Raw genomic sequence first — 25,177 nt, 5'->3', positions numbered from 1 at the left:
CCAGTCTAATGGGTGTGAAGTAGTAGGTCACTATGGGTTTGATCTGCATTTCCCTAATGACTAATAATGTTGAGAATCATTTCATGTGCATATTGTCCATTCATATATCTACTTTGGTGAAATGTCCATTCAGATTTTTGCCCATTTTTAAGTTGGGTTTTTTGTCGTCTTATTAATGAGTTGTAAGAGTACTTTATATATTCTGGATATAGGTCACATATATAATTCACATATATTTTCTCCCGTTCTATGACTTGTCTTTTGGTTTTCTTGATGGTATCTTTGGAAATGCAAATGTTTTGAATTTTGATGACATCCACTGTGTCATTGTATTCTTTTCCCATGATCCTTTGATCATGTGTTGCCCCATCATTTTACCCTTCTTGAAGGAACTTTTAGGTCCTGGGACATTGGATGTATTAGCTTTATGTGTTCTCCAATGGATCAGGCTTATTTTCAGTATTTGAACACAGGAGCTACAGAGTAGATGTTCTTCATTAAACTTACTCTGTTTTGGAAAATTCATCTCAGACATGTTTACCTTCTTTCAGAGTAAATTAGCATCTGCTACAGATACTGTTGTCAACCTGAGCAGACTTTGATATTTTTTGTGAGGTTTGAAAAATTAACATTTGAATGTGAAAAGTATTTTCATTTCATAATGGTCCAATTTAGGCTTATGTATTCTTTTTTTCCAGAAAACCACCACTCATAAATTATTTTCAAAACATCTAAGGTTAATTGCCAAATAATTTTTATGGTTAAAATAACTAAGACACTTGAGAGATTTTTTCAGACATAGATTTGAGGAGCTTGTAATGCCTGGCTGGTTTCAGTTCTATGAGAAAGAATAAAACCAACTTTGCATTCCAGAACTTGTATTTTGTTTCATAAATACAGCTAAGTCAGTTCCACAAGCTCCACAAGATCAGGGTTTCTGAGCCTTAGCACTGTTGACATTTTGGGCGGGTAATCCTTTGTCGTGTAGGTGCCGTCCTGTGCATTGTAGGATGTTTAGCAACATTCTTAGCTTCTGCCCACTAGATGCCAGTAGCATCTCCCGACTTGTGACAACCAAAAATGTCTCCAGATGTTGACATGTCCCCTGGAGGGGCATAATCACCCATCCCCCCCATAAAGAACCACAGCTTTAGATGTATATCTAGAACTGTGACTTTGAATGAGTAATAGTAATAAAATTCAAAGAAGTCCCTCTCCCATATCTATAGGTAGGAATTGTCCGTGGGCCGTGGCGCGGGGTTGATAAAATGGTCTTTGGGTGTAGCCCGTAAAACTTAGAGGCTGGTGATTCCTCCTTGGCCCTCATGAAACACTTCTCCATATACTCTCTCTCCCCTTCCTGCCAGCTTCTTCCTGGTCTTTTGTGCACATTTGTCGCACTGCGTTGTGAGGTCTTCTGAGTGCAAGCGCAGACCGTGTAGTATTCGCCCTGCCCCCCACCTCCCCCACCCCCAGTTATTTTGAGATGAAGCTGTGGTGACCGATTCCAGATGGTTACGGGGAGAAAGTAAACTTCAGGAAAAAGAGGAGAACTGAGTTAGATTTCCTCTGCTCCAACTTAAAAACTTGCCTGCTGTGATATAAAAAGCCCCAGCACAGGAGGAGATGTGAATTTCGAGGGCGACCAGAGAGGAGGAGTGTGTGAGGAAAGGGGAATTAAGCGTTGTAAGCAGACCAGAATCGCTATACTCTTGTTCAAGCCGTGCTGTGTTGCCCTAACCCGGTTATTCTGCCGTCAGCCACTTAATACGGCCCCCGCCAGCCAGCTGTCCTTCACACGGCAGCAGATACCGCATATGGTGCACCCGGAGGCTGCAGGACGCTCATTCAGAGAATCACAGATCAGAATTTCCGCACATTTGTGTAAAGTCCCAACCCCAAGGTTGCAGTTTGAACCTTTCAGCCGTGGTGGCCCTGTGGTGGCCCTTTCCGTCGCCGCGGTCAGATCTGCCCGTGGTACTTGGGGAATAATGTGCTAGTTCATAACGACTGCAGGGTACTTGACAGCGCCCACCTTAGAGGGCATTCCCATGAACTCGTGGCTAGAAGATCCTAACGAGTTGCAACAGTGTGGAGCCATTATGATTTTTTTAAAGGTCTCTCTCTGCCTTTCCTTGCTGGCTAAGGAAAACTCTGGCTTTCATATTTTTTTCCTAAGTCACATTTTACTCATTTCTTTTCTTTCATAATGGCTACTTTCCCCTTCAGCTGAGGTCAGACTCTACTGCCTCCTATAATTTTCCTAATTGCTCTCTCTTCTGTTTCAGTCTGTGACTTAACAATGGAAAAGAAACATTTGAGAAGGCCTGTTCTGGGAAGGGAGGGGCCCGAGCAGCTTAAGGATGTGGCGATTTCCTAATTCCACTTTCTTTTACCAGCTCCCCTCAGTGCATCTCTGACCTAGCCTCTAGGTCCCTAGAGGGGAGGCCTAGTCCCTAGGCAAAAACTTGACCTGGGGAGGAGGAAAGGGACGTTATTGAGGGCTACTCTGTGTCCAGTCTCACGCACTATTTCATTTAATCTACAAGAAGCCATTTGAGAAGTGTGTGTGTGTGTGTGTGTGTGTGTGTGTGTGTGTGTGTGTCCGTCCCCTTTTACCACTGAGGAAATGAGACGCAGAGAGGTTTATTTGTCATTCTCAAAGAGGGCCAGCGTTCAGATGCAGGTCTGTCTGATCCCAAGTCTGAGCTGTCTCTGTTTTATGGCCTTTTTTGTTGCGGTTGGTACTGCCGGCACAGAGTGGAGGTCCCCAGAAGACTGGATACCATGGAAGACACTTGTATCTGGGGTGAGAGGTGATGATACCTTGCTGTAAAGGCAGCTTCAGTTCAGTGAGAAAGAATAAAACTGGGCGAGTACTGATCTCTGGAAGGAAGGATCATCTTGATTCAGAGTGGCAGCTCTCATTTCCCTCTGGGCATAGAAAATATGATTTAACCAGTGGACAACTTCTCTTCACAAAGATTGACATGATTACTTAGGGGAAGATTAATTCTGCTGGTATCAAAAGTGTCCTTAATTCTACGACTGAAGAAGATAGGAATAATCCAAAGTGGTATCAATGCATTTAGTTTAGAATGGACTTGTTTGGGGGCGCCTGGCTACCTCAGTCGGTTGAGCGGCCAACTCTTAGCTCAGCTCAGGTCTTGATCTCACGGTTGTGAGTTCAAGCCCTACACTGAGCCTGTGGAGCCTACTTAAAACACACACACACACACACACACACACACCACAATAGAATGGACTTGTTTTGTCTTTTTTGTTGGAGTGGATAGGTGAGGGGTAAGGTAAGGGTATTTGTGTGTGTGTGTGTGTGTGTGTGTGTGTGTGTGTGTGTGAGAGAGAGAGAGAGAGAGAGAGAGAGAGAGAGAGATTGAAAATGGATATTTTCGGTGTTCTGGGAATTCACCTTGGAACTTCAGTTTGCTCCCTAATTCATGCCAAAGAGATTATCACCTCTTACTGATTCTGAACTAAAGAAAGCTAATGCCTCCTTCCATGTGATTGCTTTCCAGTTTTACACTCTGTGAGGGAGGCGGCATTAAAACAGACGGAAGAAGCACGAAGCGGGCTTGAGGACAGAGGGGTGGTTGGGTTGCTGAACTGACATGCTTCCTTGGCATGTAGTTTTCTTCAGCTCTCTTGAATTGTTCTTGTCACTCACTTGCCATGTGGGACTCTCGGGGAAATAAGTTCATGAAAGAAATGAGAAATAAATAGGAGTTGCTGTAGAATTGATGGCTATGTATAAGTTTCTCAAACAGGGAAAGAGCTTTATACTTGCACTTAAAACCGGGGGAAAGGTTTATCCTTGCTACTGGAACTGGCTTGACATTTAACTTCGCATCTGAAAACATTACAGATTAACTATTTTAAGCTGTGAGACCAAGTTTGTGGTAACAGACTGGCAATTAATCATCTAGTATTTGTCTCTTAGAAAATGATGTATTGCAGCTCCACCAGGTGGCTGCCAGCAGTGCAATGAGACAGGCCAACATCCACCAAGAGGAGGGAGAAGCTGCTCTTGATTTTACTTGTGCATCATTTTGACTACATCAAAAGTCAGCTTAGGGAAGGGCAAAGAAGGGCAAAAGAACATTGTAGGGTTTTCTAGGAAGTCTGGCAAAAAACCCCTACAGGATCACTATGACTCAACTTGGGACATATAAATACCCCCAACCCATACACAGTTTTTGAATGGGTTAACTGTGTTTTGGCTTGTATATTCTGGTGCCCTTGTTCTGGCTGTTATTTTTGATTTTCCTAAAAAAGCAGGGGATACTGTAGGCCCATAGGTTAGTTTTGGCTTGTGACCATTGGACACTTGAGTGTAATCTGTCTCAGATGCTAAACATGTGCGCTAGTGTAGAAGGAAAAAATGCTGGTGCCCTGAATTTCATTTTAGGCTCTTCTCCTTCAGGCAAGTGGCTTTTTTTTTTTTTTTTTGGCCCTCAGTTTTCCCATCTGTGAAATGAGTAAACGATCCTGGCTGATCTCCAGAAACTCTTAGTCATGTGCATAAGCATTTGAGCAATTTTTATTTTAATCTGGAAAAGAATAAATGTGTTAGACGTTTGAAACCAAATAGAAAAGATGAGCGAGAAAAGCTATATTTAGTGTAGACATTTACATTTTTTAAATTAAACTGTACATTATGATATTGATGACAAGAAGAATGAGACCATTCACTCTTCTCTAGTTGTGAGATGGCACAGATTGTGATAATAAAGTCCATATGCGGCCTCGCCGAAAGTCTCTGATTAGACATAAAATGTTAAAAATAATCTGATAAGTAAATTGAGCTATCAAGTTATTCTAGGCAGCACAAGGAGTAAGAAAAATAACACGCATAGCTACTAAAACACCAAAAGGTGGAATTCATTTTCCCAAATTACTGGTTCTGTTCTCATCTAGGTTTAGAGAAAAGAGAAATTGCTTCTTTCTGTGTGTTCAGTAAATATCTTCCTCATTTGAAAATCAGAGACAATATAAAATTTTTAAGAGCTCTGAGTAACACACATTGGTTTGTTGTCTTGTATTCTACACATTGATTAATAAAACCAGCCACCCTTAATGGATCCAAATATCCTAAATTGCAGCTAGTAAGTAGATGACACCTTCATGGACTTTATTTTTTCATGTTCGTTGAAGACAGCATTTCAAAAAAGCATAACTGAAATTTTCTTCCAGTTTTTAACAATACCACCAATTTAGGAAATATCAAGAACTGGTTGTGATGATGGTAGGAGTCCTTTTCCCGTGCTCCCTGTACTTTGCCCCTTAACACATTTTACCCTTTGTGCTTCCCCACTTTTAAAAAAAACATTTAATTCGTTATTTTTAAAAATTACCCATGAATGAAGAAAACTGATTCCATCTGGTGGCTCCTCCTACTCTTAAAAAAAAAAAAATCAGTTTATACATTTTTTTTTGCTACTTCCCTTGGTTTAGTTTGCCTTCTTCCATATGTGCTTTTATCGGCATATTGCTATGCCACCTGCTTGAAGTTTGGAAGATTAGCTTTGAATGCAACATAGACTTTGATCTAGGAGGGTTTTTTTTTTTTTCCTGTGAGACATTCACATGAAAACAGAATCTTTGGTTGTCATACTTTATCTGTTCTTGCTTATTTCCTACCTGAACTTGTCATAATGCTCCATGAAGGACATTGTAGCTGGTTGCTATGGAATTGACTGATAATTAGTAAAAGATTACTTTAGGTAGAAATTAAGCAGCAAGAACTGCTGATTTCTTAAAGAGACAAGATAAACTCAGATTTTCAAATATGGGCACAGATCTCATGGTAATTAAAAAGTAACAATTGTGGTTGTGGTGAAAAATTTTAAGAAAGTTAGTTTTACAATGCACCGTATGTCAAATGTAGTCTTACATCTATTTTAAATTTAGTTTTCTATTTTAATTAAAAAAAGGGGGTTTTGTTTTCAGACTGGTTCCTCCTAGTAACCACATGATGAAAGTTTACCAATGAAAAGCATGCATATGTCACATAGACACTTTATATGTTATTATACATTATTCCTAGCAGTCTTTTGGACTAAGTAATTTCCCCATATCTTTTTATTGAGCAAAAACTATGGCAGTGTTCTGGAATTGAAAGTTTAGCTTCTAGTTTTCTGTGTCCTGCTAATTGTGAGTTTGAGGGATATTTTCTATGTTCGTCTTCGTTTGTGTCAAAAAGGAGTTTGTGGCATTTTGCCATATATTCTTATAATAATCCAGTTTTAGTGGCATGTTATTTTACTTCTCTAAGCTTACTTTCCACATCTGTATAAAATGGAGGTTGTGGGTATGGATGTGAGAGATGGGAGTTTAGGTTAGAACAATTTCTAATGTTTTTCCACTTCTGAATATTTTATGGCATTATGGAAGCAGACTGCTTCGGTGGTTCCGTGACCTCATCTCTATTTGGTCTTCATTGACTTGGCTTTTACTGTAAGAGTTTTGTTAGTTATAGCCATGCTGCACATGGGTTTCTGAAGGATTTAGGCATATTCTAAATAATTAAATTTGCTTGGCCATTATGTATTTAAATTATGCCAAAAGTGTCTTTATCAAACAAAAATTAGAGTTGGCTTTCAAAGAATCTGAACGAGACTGAATATAAATGGAATTGGGGTCATTTTCAGTATCCATTCTTTCATATGATTAGTTGAATTAATGTATAAGCATTTGGCCCAGGGAAGATGTGTAGCTTTTATTTTATTAATGGCTTAGCCTTACTGCTACCTTCCTTGCAGCTTGCAATAAGGACAGAATAGTTACAGATTCTTGAAGATTCTTGTAGCCTTCCATCTCCCATGAAGTATGTAAGCAATAAAATAAATGTAAGCTGTTATTTTTTTCTCTTCTTGCTCTTTTCTGGGTGTTTGGTTACATGACTATTTTGTCTTCTATCTAATCTAGTCACAGTCGTTTTTGTGTTCTTAAAAAACAAAAGCCAATGAGTTAAGTTATGTTACCATTACTTTTACAATCAAATGATTGAGAAGAAAATACCCTGATAAATGGGAGACCTTTTGAAATCCTTAACAAAGAGAAGTAGGTGAAGCACCATATTAATCTGGTATCTTTTTTTTTTTTTTTTAAGATTTACCCATTAATTTGCGAGAAAGAGCGAGAGAGTGAGTGGTAGGAGGGGCAGAGGGAAAGGACCTTCAAGTAGACTCCACATTCAGTGTGGAGCCTGCTGTGGGACTTGACCCCATGACTCATGTGATAATGACCTGAGCTGAAACCAAGAGTCAGAAGCCCAACCGCTGAGCCACCCAGGCACCCGAGTCTGGTATCTTTTTGAGAGACTTGACAGTGTGTATCAGTGCTGCACTTTCCATGGTAACATTGTTTCCTTTGTTTAGATATCCTTGGAACGGAAGATCTTATTGTGGAAGTGACTGCCGATGATGCCGTGAGGTTTTATCCTTGGACCATTGATAATAAATACTATTCAGCAGATATCAATCTGTGTGTGGTGCCAAACAAATTTCTCATCACTGCAGAAATTGCGGAGTCTGTCCAAGCATTTGTGGTTTACTTCGACAGCACACAAGTAAGATTTGGTTCGCCAGGGACCTTGAGTAAGAAATTACTTGGTACTCTCTTCCCATCCCCCCTCCGCCCCCCCCACCCCACCCCCAGCCTTTTCCATGAGTTCTCTTATGGTCTCTTCTTCTGGTTGTTTGTATGTTTGTATGTTTGTTTTTCCTCCCTCTAGAAATCTGGTCTTGATGGTGTTTCCTCATGGCTTCCACTGGCAGAAGCATGGTTACCTGAGGTCATGATCCTGGTCTGTGACAGAGTGTGTGAAAATGGTAAGGCATGCCGATGGGACCATGGTTGGTATACACAATTGCTGTCCCTTGGTAAACAGAATATACTTTTGTTTTCTTAACTTAGAACAGTACATCTCCTGTGATTATATTACTTTACAGAAGTATTTTTAGCTATTTCTCTTTGGAATCTTGCAGTATTTACGCTTTATTTTTTTAAGAATGGACACTTTGGGTTTGAGAAATCGTTTTCTTTATATTTATTTTGGATGCCTTTAGAATAACTTACATTAAGGGTAACACTGAGATTTATGGAGAGTATTGCAGCAATATTCTGTTTTAAAAATTTTTTACTTATGAAGATTCTTTTGCACATTAGGTGTAAACCGACAAAAAGCTCAAGAATGGTGCATCAAACATGGTTTTGAATTGGTAGAACTTAGTCCGGAAGAGTTGCCTGAGGAGGATGGTAAGTATTTATGTGTCAGGAGAAACATGGCGTTTGGATTCAGATATGAAGGAGTATTTTAATCCAGGGAAGAAGAATCCAAGTGAAATTCAAAAAACATTTTTTCCTCAGCTGTTTGAAGAGATTTGTGCAAAACCTATCGGTGTGGTCTTACTGTTAACCAAATCCATTGTTTTGGCTTTACCACACATTAGGACTTTTCAAATATTGTTTGTTTTTCTTATAGATAAAGGTAGAAGATTTCTACCTTAAATCTTAGTTGTTTCCTCAATCTCTTATCCTTTGTCCGCTGCCAGAAAAAGAGGGTTTGATCTATACACTAAATAGTTAAAGTTTATGTTCCTTATTTTGAATTTCTCACATCCTGAGGCTGAATTCCCAGGAACCTTAAGGGGCATATCAGCCCTATTTCTATGTCCTCTGGACATGTGAAACCAAAAATAGACCCAGAATGCCCCCCACCCCCAGGTAGCTCTTCACTTAACTGCCTTCTGTGATACTCTGGACCTTCTGTTTCTTCCTCCACTGCTCTTCTCAGCTTCTTTCCTTCCATATACACCTGTGCTAGGTGCCGTGGGATGTACCTAGAGAAGACAGGTTTGGGGCCACCAAAACCTCATAGTCCAGTACAAGAGATAAATACATGTATGAACAATTGAATTGCCAAGTGGAATGTCATAAATATTTAAAAAAATATATTGGTGCTGTGGTATTTCAGAGATGGGAGAGATTATTTCTCTGTAGAAATTGGTGGCATCGTGACCTTTCACATGTCACTTGTTCCATGGGGAAGCAATGGGAAAGGCACTGGGCTTGTAGTGAGGGGACCAGTAGGGACGTGGTGTTGAGAGGATGCCAGTTGTTGCAAAAGACATTCTAAGAGACAACCAATCTGAATTGAAGTACATAGATAGGATATAAGTAATCGCCCTATGAAACCCAGTTTTTTTTTTTTTTTTTAAGAAAGGAATTAAATCTCTTTTTATATTCTGGCTTATTTAGAATTTTTCCAAAATGTTACCTTTGGGAATAAAACCCTGCCAGAGAAGAAGAGGATAAAAAGGCTGATTTTTCTCCCTGTACATTTTTAAATAATAATTGAAAATTAACAAGTACAATTTCTCTTCCCATGTCTTTCAGGTCCCCTAAACTTAGGCCTTGTTTTGTGTATGTGAGCATGTATGTAACTGCTTATTTCTGACACTAGAATTTTATCTTCTTCCTTTTGTCCTGCAGAGTCCACATTTGAGTCATTTATTTAAATCTGTTTTTATTTTGTAATTTCTTCTCCCTTACACCACTACCCATCTCCTTGCTCCTTGTCTGAACAATGTTCTTGCATTAATTCCGCTTAATATTAAAATAGATTTTGACATATCTTTAGATGAAGTAATGAAATCCTCCCCAGAATTCTTAAAAACAAACCGTGAACTTTGTACGCATGTGTCCTGACACCTAACACCAGTGTGAGACTCTCTGCTTATTTGGGTTAGATTTCGTCTTACTGGTGCTAGCTCTTTATTTCAGACCATAGTTTTGGTTTCTGGTTCTGTCATCTGAAGTGTTAGTTATCCTTTTAAGAACCGAATCACTCATAGTTCAGGTAAACGTGCCTTTTATTTCTTCATTTAAACATTGATGGTGATAAAACTCATCTTTGTATTTCCAGTTTAATCCATGCCATATTTCTGTTAGGTTGATATTCTTCAGATGATCCATCCACCCCTCAGTCAGTACGGTCTGCTGTCCCTTGGGCACCGAGTTAGGCGGCGAGTCCCGCCTAGAGGGGGTGGTTTCATCAGTGACTTGGCAGTTCCTGCACCTCTTTCCTCTGGGAGAGGTGTGTGCAGAGTGGCGTCAGCCCCACTTTTCTTTGAGAATAACATACATGATTTGCCCTTGATCAAATAGCTAACAAGTAATGGAGCCTGAGTTCTCCCTCTCCCTCCGCTGCTCCCCCTGCTTCTTTGAGCTCTCTCTCTGTCAGATAAATAAAATACTAAAAAAAAAAAAAAAGCCTGAGTTCCAATTCAGATTTTCTGACTTCTAATTCTGTGCCCGGCCAGGCTCCTAGACACAGGTTCTATGTGGATTGTGCTCCGTAAGCTCTTAGGAGACTTTTGCCTTCAGCCACGTGAAAACGACTTCTGCCATCATTTACCACATCCAGTCATAACACTCATTTCCATCGTATATATATATCTACAAACTAAGAATGTCAGCTTATTAGTATGCTAACTGGGATTACTGCCCTGTTATTTTGAGTAGTATCAGTTAAATTCCAGAAGCAAAATAGTACCAGTACTAACCCAGCCAAACTAAGTTGTTGGTTTTTATTTTTAATGACCCTTGCCTGTCTCCTACACTTATGATTATAGTAATTTTACTTCTCTTAAACTATCTTCCTCTAATCAAGAAATTGTTCTCGGAATACCCATTTTAAACAATAATTGTTATTCTATGATTCCCAGAAGAAGGTAGGGCATTTACAGCATTTTATGGCATACCAAGAGGACCACTCTTGCCTTCAGAAAACTCATTCTCCATAAATAGCCAGAATTGGTGTTTCCAATGCCAGGATTGTGTAATTAACAAGAACTAACATTTTCAGGAAAATATGAGTAGATTCCGTTGGTGAGGTGATAGAGATGACTTTATCATAGAAACCTTTTATAAAGTGCATTTACTTCATTGTTTTACTTGCTAGGATATTCTTATCAAGAGCTCCGAGCTCTGTATTTTTTTCTTTACTAAGTAAGTTACAATGTGAAGTACCAACTAAATCTGTAAGAGAACTAAGCCGCAGTTATTTAGAAGTATGGCTTGGAGGGTCCATACACACACGTGTATATGTATATGTGTATAAACGTGTGTATAATATATTTGTTTCCCCTCTCTGATTAGATGACTTCCCAGAATCTACAGGAGTAAAGCGAATCATTCAAGCTTTGAATGCAAATGTATGGTCCAATGTAGTGATGAAGAATGGTAAGTAACTTGGGACTAAGAATCCTAAGAATTTTTTTTTTCCTGTTCCTTGTAGGTTTTAAATTATTTGTATATCTGTGGAACCATTAGGCTGATATAAAATCTATAGATTTGTTCAATTTTAAGTTCCTAGCTGAAGGAAGAGCCAAAAGTAACATTTCTAAGAATTTATAATGTATGTTTAATAGTTAATTCAGTAAGAATTTAGGAACTTAGTGCTTGCTTATAATAAGCCTAGCATTGTCATGGGGCACCTGGGTGGCTCAGTCAGTTAAGCATCTGCCTTCGTCTTGGGTCATGATCCCAGGGTCCTGGGACTGAGCCCTGCATTGGGCTCTCTACTCAGTGAGGAGTCTGCTTCTCCCTCTATCTACCACCCCCCCACCCACCGCTTATGCTTGCACTCTCTGTCTCTCTCTGAAATAAATAAATAAAATCTTTTTAAGAAAAAATAAACCTAGCATTGTCTTTGGCTTTGAGAAATACCCCTAGAATTGTAAAACATGAACCCTATCCCTAAGGAGCTCATAGTCCAGCTATGGAATCAAAGTGTGCACTTTTAACATGCTAGGTAACCATGCAAGGCAGTCTTTGATGAGTGCAGAAAGACAGATACAAGTAGTAAACACATAGAGGTCAGAGATGTGGTCGTTGCTGTGGGCATGAGTATATAGAGAGAACATCAAGGCAAGTCTTGGCTGTAGTGTCCATGGGATGGTCAAAATTCGGATAGTTGAAGGGGGAGAGTGACAAGCAGGGGAGGACGCATGGCATCAAGAATAATGGTGGTGTATTCCAGGGTCGCTTTAGCAGTTGGAGCTAGCTTCGAAGAGAGAGGCCTGAATGCTAGGCAGGAGAATCTGGACTTTTTCTGATAGGAATTGGTGAGTCACTAGAGCTATTTTACATAGAGAGTGATGCAAAGAAGTTGGCATCTTTCAAACGTTAATGTCATGGTGCTGTGCAGGTGAGTTTGGCGGTTGAAGCAGGTGGAGGTAGATCTGAAATCAGGGAGACCAGGCAGCAGCCCGAGAGTCAGATAGTGGGGCCTGAGCTGACATGGTGGCAAGTGGCCATGGGACGGGAAGCCAGAGCTGAGATGCAGCGAGAAGGGGGTGGGCTGGTTGGTGCACGTTGTTAGCCCCTTACTGTTGGTATCAGTTTAATGAGGCTGCGAGAGCAAAGTACTGCACACTGGGAGCTTAGAAGGACAAGTGGTAGTTACTGTCTACAAGCTCTAGAAGCCAGGTGTGTGAAACCAAGGTGTCCGCAGGGCCGTGGTCCCTCTGAAGGTGCCAGGGAGGGATCTGTTTAGTTCTCTCTTCTGGCTTCCAGCAGTTCTTTGGCTCGTGATAGCATACCTCCAGTCTTCACATGGCCTTCTCCCCATGTGCCTGTTCACCTTTCTTTTTTGTATAAGGACAATAGTCATACTGGGGCGCCTGGGTGGCTCAGGTCATGATCCCAGGATCCTGGGATTGAGTTCCGCATCGGGCTCCTTGCTCATCGGGGACCCTGCTTCTCCCTCTGCCTGCTGCTTCCCCTGCTTGTGCTCTCTCTCTCTGACAAATAAATAAAGTCTTAAAAAAAAAGGACAATAGTCATATTGAATTAAGGGCCCACCCTACTTCAGTGTGACTTCATCTTAACTAATTATACCTGCAAATAAGGTATCATTCTATTTCCAAATAAGGTAACATGCTGAGGTATTGGGAGATAGAACTTCCACCTGTGAATTTGGTGGGGGATGCATAACATAGTCCTTTAGGAATTGCCGATTGTGTGGTGGTTTTCTGTCTTGTAGCACTTGGCTGTCTCAACAAGTACGCTGTGGTAGGTGAAACGCTACAGAAAGGGGTAAGTCCTGTTTACCCTGAGCTTACCCCATCTCCCCTGAGATAAAAGAGTCAAGTGGAAGATCAGTTTTATAGAAGTAGAATACTTCATCTCAGTTTTTGGTTGGCCCTTTAGTGTTAAGTGAGATTGGGGCCCTTTTGCTTGCCTGAGATCTGACCCATGTCATCCTTGGAGAAGCTCCTTCTGGTATGTAAGCTACTCCTTCCCCTTTTTTCCCCTTCTGTCCTTCCTCTCCCCCACTTCATTCTTTCTAGGGGGAATCTAATGTGTCTCTTGCATTGAATTGCAAAGATAGATTTTATTCTTTTACAGTAGCAGTTAAAATAAGGCCCTGCTAGATTTAGATTTTAGCCTATGTTGTCATCTCCCTGTTACCAAAACAAAACTCAGATTGAGGCTTGGTCCTCATTCATTCACTGAGCAAATCCTTGTTGAGCATTTATCATGGGCATTGCTGTACACGATCTTCACTGTAAAAATATGTTTAAGGTATGGTACATAAACTGGATCAATTTGGAATAGAATTCTATTCAGTGGTGCCTGTGAAATTTATGAGAACTGTTTTCAGAGAAGCTTATTTGGCTTCAATCGCTTTTCGAAAAATCTGCCTCCCCACCACCATCCCGTCAGTTCATACATTCAGGAAGTACTGCCTTGCAATTTACATTTATGGCTATACATTTAGAGGCAGGACTGCACACACTTTATTACTTTGCAATTATGATCAAAGGTGTTTTCTGAAAAAATGCTGTTCTACTTGATTTAGACACTAAACGGTGTTCTTAAAGAGAATTGCAGAGCAAGGAGGCATGCTGTGGATATTTCCTGACTCTTTGCCCTGAGCGTCTCTAACCTTCTTTTTTCTTCAGTGTTGGGACACTGATTTGCGACTAACAGAAACCCAAAATACTGCCATTAGCTTAATTAAGTGTTTAAGAGGATCCTGAACTATGTGCTATGAAGGAAACTTAACTATCTTCTCTCTAGGAGGAGTCCTAGATGTGGAAATACTGTGACATTTGGATACAACCCAGGTCTTAGGCAGCGTCAAGGACATCCTTGCGTAGCCCCACGTCTTAGATTAGAGACCAAGCTCTGTGTGGATATGGGCTGGGTCACGTTACTCTTCCAGAGTGACCTACTTCCCGTGCTCTTTGCAGAGCCTTGCTTTGCTGGTGGTCTGAGGACCTGGGGAACTGCTCCTTCCTCCCAGCAGGCTTTTCTTGAGTGTCTGCCAGCAGGTGCTCAAACTGGTTAGATTTGGTTTTGGGCCATCTCCTCCTCTAGATCTTTTCCTCTTTCACCCTCCTTCCTTTCTCTTTTTTCTTTTGTTTTTCTCTCCTTTTAAAAAACGGTGGTTAAATACACGTAGCATAAAATGTACTATGTTAACCATTAAGGCATTGAGTACATTCACATTGTTGTGCAGCCGTCACTTCTCTAAGGTTTTTAAACCAAGAAATTGTTTAAATCAAAAAGTTGGTTGACAAAGAAAGATATTAGAGGTACTCTTTTTTCTTTCTTTCTCTCTCTCTCTCTCTCTCTCCCTCTTCCTTCCTTTCTTCCTTCCTTCCTTCCTTCCTTCCTTCCTTTCTCCCTCCCTCCCTCCTTCCCTCCCTCCCTCCCTCCCTCCCTCCCTCTCTCCCTTCCTTCCTTCCTTCCTTCCTTCCTTCCTTCCTTCCTTCCTTCCTTCACTGGAAGTTCATCCAGTTATTTTAGTGAAGGAATAAATGTTTACACGAGATCTTAGATCTCGTGCCCTTAAAGATAGGGGCCAGTAAAGAAAATTTCTCGTTCGTGAACATAGATGCCATGACTTTAATAAAAGGAATAGCATTTAACTGCTGTAATACATGGCCTTGCACATTATTATGTTGTAATGAAATGTCTCCTTTACTGATGTTCCTCTGAAGAACCAAGCGACAGTTTCCAGTCCTAACGTTGTCACTCACAGCTACGTGACCTTACCCAGAGCATTTCTCTCAGAGGGGAGGGGCAACTGCAGTATATTGTAAGTGCCTTAGGAGTTCAAATACGCAGCCCTGGCTGAAACTGCTGACATAAATGATTGTCATCTAGTTCTATTTGTAAGAGACTGGGCCTCATCCACGGGAGTGTATCAGGCATTCTGAAATTGGTATTAGCCCTGACGGACTTGCTTTCTCCCATTCCTAAATCATGTGGTGTTTGCAAGTCACTCCTCTGACTTACAAAGCTGGAGGCAAAAGACAGGACTGCCCAGTGTAGTGTCACCTAGAGGCAAAGGCAAAAATCGTGGGCAGGGCCTTTCATCCATCCTCAGCGCCTGTTTCTGGTAGGGGCTAGTATTATGATGAAGTCACCAGTGTTTGCATTACATAATCCACCTGCAGATCTGAAAGAAATAACACAGCCTTTTTTTTGTTTTTTAAGGGTGTCTTTTTTTTTTTTAATTTTATTATGTTATGGTAGTCACCATACAATACATCATTAGTTTTTGATATGGTGATCCATGATTCATTGTTTGCATGTAACACCCACTGCTCCATGCAGTACGTGCCCTCCTTAGTACCCATCACCGGGCTAACCCATCCCCCCACCCCCCTTCCCTCTAAAACCCTCAGTTTGTTTCTCAGAGTCCATAGCCTCTCATGGTTCGTCTCCCTCTCCAATTCCCCCCTTCATTTTTCCCTTCCTTCTCCTAGTGTCCTCCATGGTATTCCTTTTGTTCCACAAATAAGTGAAACCATATGATAATTGACTTTCTCTGCTTATTTTACTTAGCATAATCTCCTCCAGTCCCATCCATGTTGATGTAAAAGTTGGGTATTCATCCTTTCTGATGGCTGAGTAATATTCCATTGTATATATGGACCACATCTTTATCCATTCATCTGTTGAAGGGCATCTCGGCTCTTTCCACAGTTTGGCTATTGCGGACATTGCTGCTATGAACCTTGGGGTGCATATGGCCCTTCTTCTCACTACATCTGTGTCTTTGGGGTAAATACCCAGTAGTGCAATTGCTGGGTCATAGGGTAGCTCTATTTTTAATTTTTTGAGGAACCTCCACACTGTTTTGCAAAGTGGCTACCAACTTGCATTCCCACCAATAGTGTAAGAGGGTTCCCCTTTCTCCACAACCTCTCCAACATTTGTTGTTTCTTTCCTGTCCATTTTCGCCATTCTAACTGGTGTAAGGTGGTATCTCCATGTGGTTTTGATTTGAATTTCCCTGATGGTTAGTGATGATGAACATTTTTTCATGTGTCTGTTAGCCATTTGTATGTCTTCTTCAGAGAAGTGTCTGTTCATGTTGTCTGCCCACTTTTCGACTTGATGATTTGTTTTTTGGGCGTTGAGTTTGAGAAGTTCTTTATAGATCTTGGATACCAGCCCTTTATCTGTAGTTTCATTTGCAAATATCTTCTCCCATTCTGTGGGTTGCCTCCTTGTTTTGTTGACTGTTTCCTTTGCTGTGCAGAAGCTTTTTATCTTGATGAAGTCCCAAAGGTTCATTTTTGCTTTTGTTTCACTAGCTTTTGGAGATGTATCTTGAAAGAAGTTGCTGTGGGCAATGTCAAAGAGGTTACTGCCTATGTTCTTCTCTAGGATTTTGATGGATTCCTGTCTCACATTGAGGTCTTTCATGCATTTCAACTGTAGAAAGAGAAATTAGAGAAACGATTCCATTTACAATAGCACCAAAAACCATAAGATACCTCGGAATAAACCTAACCAAAGAGGTAAAGGATCTATACTCTAGGAACTACAGAACAGTCATGAAAGAAATTGAAGACACAATAATACAGCCTTTTTAAGTGGCTAATTGTCTAGGAGCATAATTGAGACCCTAGGTGTATCTGGGCCATTTGAGCTTTTCTTCTGTCGACCTCACATCTCTCTCTGGTCCACAGTTTAAATCCAGTTTCAAGTGTTTATTCATGCATTAAAAAAATTTTTATTGAGCACTTACCATGTCCCAGGCACTGTTCTGCATCCTTGGAATACGTCAGTGAAGAAAATGAACAAAAATCTCTGTCCTTGTGGAGTTTTCATTCTGGGGGGAGGCAATAGTCAGTAGACAACACAATTAATAAATTGCACAGTATGTTAAGAAGATGTTAAGTGATACGGAAAGAAATAATAAAGCAGGTTTGGGGTGTTGAGAATACCAGATAGACTGCAGTATTAAATCGGGTGGTCAGGGTTGGTCTCCTTGAGAGCTTGAGATGTGAGGAAGGAGATGAGGTGCTTCGCCATGTGGCTCTCCAGGAGAAGAGCAGAGCAGGCATAGGGAATAGCGAGCTACAGCAAAGGTCCTAAGGGGAAAGCATGCCTGATGTGTTTGAAGCATATCCAGGAACACACAGTGGCTGAGGGGAGAAGGGCAGAGAAAGTGGAGAACTAGATTATTTAAGGCTTTGTAGGCCATCAGAGTAACTTTCACATTTACTTCAAGTCAGCTGGGAGCTGTTGCCGGTCATTGAGTAGAAGAGTGACGTGATCTGACTTTAGGTCTAAAAGGATCACTCTGGCTGCTGGGTGAAGAATAGGTGATGGAGGTGAGGAGGAGCCAAGAAGATCTCTTAGGAGGCCATTGCAATACTCCAGGTGAGAGAGAGTGGTGGCCTAGATCAGAGTCGTAGCAATGGAAGACATAAGAACAGGTCAAATTCTGGATGTATTTTGAGGTGGAGCTAGCATGATTTCCTGATGGTTTGGATATGAGATATGAGAGAAAGAGAGCAGTCAAGGATTCCAGGATCTGGACCTGAGCAATTTGAAGGATAGGTTGCCATCAATCACGATGAAGAAGCTGCAGATGAGGCAGACTTTGAGGGGCAAGGTGACATATGAGTAATTCAGCTTTGGACCTGTTAACTTTGAGATGGCACTAGACTTCCAAGTGGAGATGTCAAGTAGCTCGTTGGATAGATGTGTAGAGGTTCAGAAGAGAGGCAAATGCATGGCATTTAAAACCATGAGCCTGGATGAGGTCACAAAGGAGTAAGTGTAGTAAATAAAGTGGGCCAAGGACTCGTCCCAGGGACATTCCAATATCAGGAGAAGAGAAGGAACCAGCAAAGGACACTGACAAAGAATGATCAGCAAGGTAGAAAAACCAAGAGAGTAGAGTCCTAGGATCAAGCAGAGTGTTATTAAGATGGAGGGAACGGTCAGCTATGCCAAATGGTGCTAATAGGTCAAGTAAGATGAGGACTGAGAACTGACCTCTGGATTTAGCAGTGTGGGGTGTCACTGGTGACACCAATAGCTACGACCTCTCCATAATGTCCATTTCATGCATCCCATTCTCTGAACGCCACCTAATTTTCCAGCACACTCCCTTCTCACAGTGCCTCAATCCGACTATTTTTCAACTCCACTGGGACCTCAAAACTATCACCTTTTTACTGACCCTCTCCCCACTGATTTTCTCTTTCCCTTTCCAGTTACAGCCTTTGGTAATGATAAAGTCTTAGGACGTGATTGGGAATACATGGCCGAAGTAGAGTAGAGGACAGCATCGGTAAAAGAAATTGAGTGAACTGAGAGATTGTTGGGAGGATCATCTCTATGTCTATTGAACTTGCTACAAATTCAGGCAGAAATAGTATTGGAGAAAATGACAGGGAGCCAGTATTTAAAATTATGAAGAAATGAGGGGAGAATGGTGTGTGTGGGGGGGTGCCTGTTGGATGATGGTAGCGAAGTTTTTAGACACCAGCCATAGTCTTTGTGAAAATATCAGTAGGCTTTTATATTTCGGGAGATCTTAGGAGTAATTTAATCCATCAGTTCTCAGCTGAGACCCACTGTGGGTATGGGAGTGCATATCAAATGCTACACACTCCCTCTCAGGATACTTGCCTGGCTCCCAGTGACAATTACTTTATTGTCTGTATTACCAGTTGGTTGATAGGATGACAGATCTCTCAACTACATTGGATTAAAAACTGTAAGGAACTTTTGAGCTAGTCTCTTCTCTCCATATAGGAATGGCTTTGATAGCGTCTTTGCCAGATGACCTCATCCATCCTTTTTGGTTAAATGCTTCAAATAACCGGTACTTCAGTACTTTGTGAAATAGTCCTAGAAGCAATTCACTGCATAGAGAAATCAAAGAACTGTTTTGTTACTTACTAGCAGATAGAGAATCTTTTTTTGCTGGTAGTGTGGGGGTAAAGGACACTTGCTTTACCTTGTCATAGAGCTGAGAATAATGGTGACAGTTTTCTCTCTGGATGATGATGTATTTTCCCTGCTTCTTGCTGTTAACTGGCTTTCCTTTTGATCACTCTTCTTCCTAGGCTTCCTAGGAGGTGAAAAAAGTTCCAACAGAACTTGAAAAAATTTCCTTCAGGGCTACGGAAGTAGTGAAGGGGATGGGAAGAATGGAGAGTAAAGTAGTCCAAAGTAGTCAGTTTGGAAAAACCAAAGCTGAGAAGGAATTTAACTGGCATCTGTAGTATAGGGTATGTATAGGGTGGATACAAATTTGATTTCCCAAATCTTAGACTATTATAACTTAGATTTCAGATAAAATGAAAGCATTATTGAGCATGGCAGGAGTGAGTTTATAGAGTACATTACACTAAGAGATGATCCAAGCAGAAAATAGATTATGTTCCAAAAGGGGCTGCAATGAATTCTCATGAATGGCAGTTGTACCTACTTCATGTGGGGAAGGTACTTTGCCTGAACTTTTTTTTTTAAATTTTTTATTGTTATGTTAATCACCATACATTACATCATTAGTTCTTGATGTAGTGTTCCATGATTCATTGTTTGTGCATAACACCCAGTGCTCCACGCAGAATGTGCTCTCTTTAATACCCATCACCAGGCTAACCCATCCCCCCACCCTTCTCCCCTCTAGAACCCTCAGTTTGTTTTTCAGAGTCCATCGTCTCTCATGGTTCGTCTCCCCCTCTGACTTACTCCCCTTCATTCTTCCCCTCCTGCTATCTTCTTTTTCTTTTTTCTTAACATATGTTGCATTATTTGTTTCAGAAGTACAGATCCATGATTCAACAGTCTTGCACAATTCACAGTGCTCACCATAGCACATACCCTCCCCAATGTCTATCACCCAGCCACCCCATCCCTCCCACCCCCCACCACTCGAGCAACACTCAGTTTGTTTCCTGAGATGAAGAAATCCTCATATCAGTGAGGTCATATGATACATGTCTTTCTCTGATTGACTTATTTCGCTCAGCATAACACCCTCCAGTTCCATCCACGTCGTTGCAAATGACAAGGTCTCATTCCTTTTGATGGCTGCATAATATTCCATTGTGTATATCTACCACATCTTCTTTATCCATTCATCTGTCGGTGGACATCTTGGCTCTTTCCACAGTTTGGCTATTGTGGACATTGCTGCTATAAACATCGGGGTGCACGTACCCCTTCGGACCCCTACATTTGTATCTTTGTGGTAAATACCCAGTAGTGCAATTGCTGGGTCATATGGTAGCTCTATTTTCAACTGTTTGAGGAACCTCCATACTGTTTTCCAGAGTGGTTGCACCCGCTTGCATTCCCACCAACAGTGTAGGAGGGTTCCCCTTTCTCCGCATCCCCGCCAACATCTGTCGTTTCCTGACTTGTTAATTTTCGCCATTCTGACAGGTGTGAGGTGGTATCTCATTGAGGTTTTGATTTGGATTTCCCTGATGCTGAGTGATGTGGAGCACTTTTTCACTTCTGTGTCTGTTGGCCATTTGGATGTCTTCTTTGGAAAAATGTCTGTTCATGTCTTCTGCCCATTTCTTGATTGGATTATTTGTTCTTTGGGTGTTGAGTTTGATAAGTTCTTTATAGATTTTGGATACTAGCCCTTTGTCTGATATGTCATTTGCAAATATTTTCTCCCATTCTGTCGGTTGTCTTTTGGTTTTGTGGACTGTTTCTTTTGCTGTGCAAAAGCTTTTTATCTTGATGAAATCCCAATAGTTCATTTTTGCCCTTGCTTCCCTTGCCTTTGGCGATGTTTCTAGGAAGGAGCTGCTGCGGCTGAGGTCGAAGAGGTTGCTGCCTGTGTTCTCCTTTAGGATTTTGATGGACTCCTGTCTCACGTTTAGGTCTTTCAACCATTTGGAGTCTATTTTTGTGTGTGGTGTAAGGAAATGGCCCAGTTTCATTCTTCTGCATGTGGCTGTCCAATTTTCCCAACACCATTTGTTGAAGAGACTGTCTTTTTTCCATTGGACATTCTTTCCTGCTTTGTCAAAGATGAGTTACCATAGAGTTGAGGGTCCATTTCTGGGCTCTCTATTCTGTTCCATTGATCTATGTGTCTGTTTTTGTGCCAGTACCATAGTGTCTTGATGATGACAGCTTTGTAATAGAGCTGGAAGTCCGGAATTGTGATGCCACCAGCTTTGCTTTTCTTTTTCAGTATTCCTCTGGCTATTCGGGGTCTCTTCTGGTTCCATACAAATTTTAGGATTATTTGTTCCATGTCTTTGCAAAAAGTGGATGGTATTTTGATGGGGATTGCATTGAATGTGTAGATTGCTCTAGGTAGCATTGACATCTTCACAATGTTTGTTCTTCCAATCCATGAGCATGGAACGTTTTTCCATTTCTTTGTGTCTTCTTCAATTTCTTTCATGAGTATTTTATAGTTTTCTGAGTACAGATCCTTTGCCTCTTTGGTTAAATTTATTTCTAGGTATCTAATGGTTTTGGGTGCAGTTGTAAATGGGATCGACTCCTTGATTTGTCTCTCTTCTGTCTTGCTGTTGGTGTATAGAAATGCCACTGATATCCGTGCATTGATTTTATATCCTGCTACTTGACTGAATTCCTGTATGAGTTCTAGCAGTTTTGGGGTGGAGTCTTTTGGGTTTTCCACATACAGTATCATATCATCTGCAAAGAGTGAGAGATTGACTTCCTCTTTGCCGATTGGGATTCCTTTGATTTCTTTTTGTTGTCTGATTGCTGTGGCTAGGACTTCTAGCAGTGGTGATAGTGGACATCCCTGCTGTGTTCCTGACCTTAGGGGGAAAGCTCTCAGCTTTTCCCCATTGAGAATGATATTCACTGTAGGTTTTTCATAGATGGATTTTATGATATTGAGGTATGTACCCTCTATGCCTATACTCTGAAGAGTTTTGATCCAGAAAGGATGCTGTACTTTGTCAAATGCTTTTTCTGCATCTGTTGAGAGGATCATATGATTCTTGTTCTTTCTTTTGTTAATGTATTGTATGACGTTGATTGATTTGCGGATGTTGAACCAGCCTTGCAGCCCAGGGATAAATCCCACTTGGTCATGGTGAATAATCCTTTTAATGTACTGTTGGATCCTATTGGCTAGTATTTTGGTGAGAATTTTTGCATCCATGTTCATCAAGGATATTGGTCTATAATTCTCCTTTTTGATGGGGTCTTTGTCTGGTTTTGGGATCAAGGTAATGGTAGCCTCATAAAATGAGTTTGGAAGTTTTCCTTCCATTTCTATTTTTTGGAACAGTTTCAGGAGAATAGGTATTAATTCTTCTTTAAATGTCTGATAGAATTCCCCTGGGAAGCCATCTGGCCCTGGGCTTTTGTTTGTTGGGAGATTTTTGATGACTGCTTCAATATCCGTAGTGGTTATAGGTTTGTTCAGGTTTTCTTTTTGTTCCTGGTTCAAGTTTGGTAGTTGATACATCTCTAGGAATGCACCCATTTCTTCCAGGTTATCTAATTTGCTGGCATAGAGTTGCTCATAATATGTTCTTATAATTGTTTGTATCTTTTGGTGTTGGTTGTGATCTCTCGTCTTTCATTCATGATTTTGTTGATTTGGGTCATTTCTTTTTGATAAGTCTGGCCAGGGGTTTATCAATCTTGTTAATTCTTTCAAAGAACCAGCTCCTAGTTTCGTGGATCTGTTCTACTGTTCTTTTGGTTTCGATTTCATTGATTTCTGCTCTGATCTTTATGATTTCTCTTCTCCTGCTGGGTTTAGGCTTTATTTGCTGTTCTTTCTCCAGCTCCTTTAGGTGTAGGGTTAGGTTGTGTATTTGAGACCTTTCTTGTTTCTTGAGAAAGGCTTGTATTGCTATATACTTTCCTCTCAGGACTGCCTTTGCTGTATCCCAAAGATTTTGAACAGTTGTGTTTTCATTTTCATTGGTTTCCATGAATTTTTTTAATTCTTCTTTAATTTCCTGGTTGACCCATGCATTCTTTAGTAGGATGCTCTTTAGCCTCCATGTATTTGAGTTCTTTCCGACTTTCCTCTTCTGATCGAGTTCTAGTTTCAAAGCATTGTGGTCTGAAAATATGCAGGGAATAATCCCAGTCGTTTGGTACCGGTTGAGACCTGATTTGTGACCTAGGATGTGATCAATTCTGGAGAATGTTCCATGGGCACTAGAGAAGAATGTGTATTCCGTTGCTTTGGGATGGAATGTTCTGAATATGTCTGTGAAGTCCATTTGGTCCAGTGTGTCATTTAAAGTCTTTATTTCCTTGTTAATCTTTTGCTTAGATGATCTGTCCATTTCAGATAGGGGGGTGTTAAAGTCCCCCACTATTATTGTATTGTTGTCCATGTGTTTCTTTGCTTTTGTTATTAATTGCCTTATATAATTGGCTGCTCCCACGTTGGGGGCATAGATATTTACAATTGTTAGATCTTCTTGTTGGATAGACGCTTTAAGTAGGATATAGTGTCCTTCCTCATCTCTTATTACAGTCTTTGTTTTAAAATCTAATGTGTCTGATAGAAGGATTGCCACCCCAGCTTTCTTTTGGTGTCCATTAGCATGGTAAATGGTTTTCCATCCCCTCACTTTCAATCTGGGGGTGTCTTTGGGTCTAAAATGAGTCTCTTGCAGACAGCATATCGATGGGTCTTGTTTTTTAATCCAATCTGATAGCCTGTGTCTTTTGATTGGGGCATTTAGCCCATTTACATTCAGGGTAACTATTGAAAGATATGAATTTAGTGCCATTGTATTGCCTGTAAGGTGACTGTTACTGTATATTGTCTCTGTTCCTTTCTGATCTATGCTGCTTTTAGGCGCTCTCTTTGCTTAGAGAACCCCTTTCAATATTTCTTGGAGGACTGGTTTCGTGTTTGCAAATTCCTTTAGTTTTTGTGTGTCCTGGAAGCTTTTTGTCTCTCCTTCAATTTTCAATGAGAGCCTAGCTGGATATAGTATTCTTGGCTGCATATTTTTCTCGTTTAGCGCTTGAAGATATCATGCCAGTCCTTTCTGGCCTGCCAGGTCTTTGTGGATAGGTTTGTTGCCAATCTAATATTTCTACCATTGTAGGTTACATATGTCTTCTCCCGAGCTGCTTTCAGGATTTTCTCTTTGTCTCTGAGACTCGTAAGTTTTACTATTAGATGTCGGGGTGTTGACCTATTTTTATTGATTTTGAGAGGGGTTCTCTGTGCCTCCTGGATTTTGATGCCTGTTTCCTTCCTCTCATTAGGGAAGTTCTCTGCTATTATTTGCTCCAATATACCTTCTGCCCCTCTCTCTTTCTTCTTCTTCTGGGATCCCAATTATTCTAATGTTGTTTCGTCTTATCGTATCACTTATCTCTCTAATTCTGCCCTCGTGATCCTGTAGTTGTTTCTCTCTCTTTTTCTCAGCCTCTTTATTTTCCATCATTTGGTCTTCTCTATTGCTGATTCTCTCTTCTGCCTCATTTATCCTAGCAGTTAGTGCCCCCATTTTGGATTGCACCTCATTAATAGCCTTTTTGATTTCAACTTGGTTAGATTTTAGTCCTTTTATTTCTCCAGAAAGGGTTTCTCTAATAACTTCCACGCTTTTTTCAAGCCCAACTAGTATCTTTAAAGTCATGATTCTGAACTCTAGGTCCTACATTGTACTAATGTCCGTATTGAGTAGGTCCTTGGCTGACGGTACTATCTCTTGTTCTTTTTGCTGAGGTGATTTTTTTCGTGTTGTCATTTTGTCCAGAGGAGAACAGATGAATGAGAGAACAGAATGCTAACAGGTTAATAATGTCCCCAGCAAATATACTCTATACAAATCAGAAAAGACCTGAAACCAGGGGAAAAGAAAGGGAAAGAAAAAAAAAAGAAAGA

General features: G+C 40.7%; 1 protein-coding gene across 3 annotated transcripts in view; it reads left to right on the top strand.

Moving 5' to 3' along the window:
- The window catches only part of AAGAB (alpha and gamma adaptin binding protein), a 66,859-nt gene that overhangs the window by 10,056 nt on the left and 31,626 nt on the right, over positions 1 to 25,177 (top strand). For all 3 annotated transcript variants that reach the window (XM_073877254.1, XM_025883998.2, XM_025883997.2), the window contains exons 2-5: positions 7,398 to 7,588; positions 7,754 to 7,850; positions 8,188 to 8,277; positions 11,182 to 11,265. In XM_073877254.1, coding sequence (XP_073733355.1) covers positions 7,398 to 7,588; positions 7,754 to 7,850; positions 8,188 to 8,277; positions 11,182 to 11,265 — 462 coding nt within the window. The remainder of the gene's footprint in view (positions 1 to 7,397; positions 7,589 to 7,753; positions 7,851 to 8,187; positions 8,278 to 11,181; positions 11,266 to 25,177) is intronic.

This window comes from Callorhinus ursinus, unplaced genomic scaffold (assembly GCF_003265705.2).
Source record: "Callorhinus ursinus isolate GAN/ISIS: 27379988/994484 unplaced genomic scaffold, GSC_fseal_2.0 scaffold25, whole genome shotgun sequence".
Taxonomy (NCBI): domain Eukaryota; kingdom Metazoa; phylum Chordata; class Mammalia; order Carnivora; family Otariidae; genus Callorhinus; species Callorhinus ursinus.
This window is presented reverse-complemented; position numbering and strand designations above follow the sequence as displayed.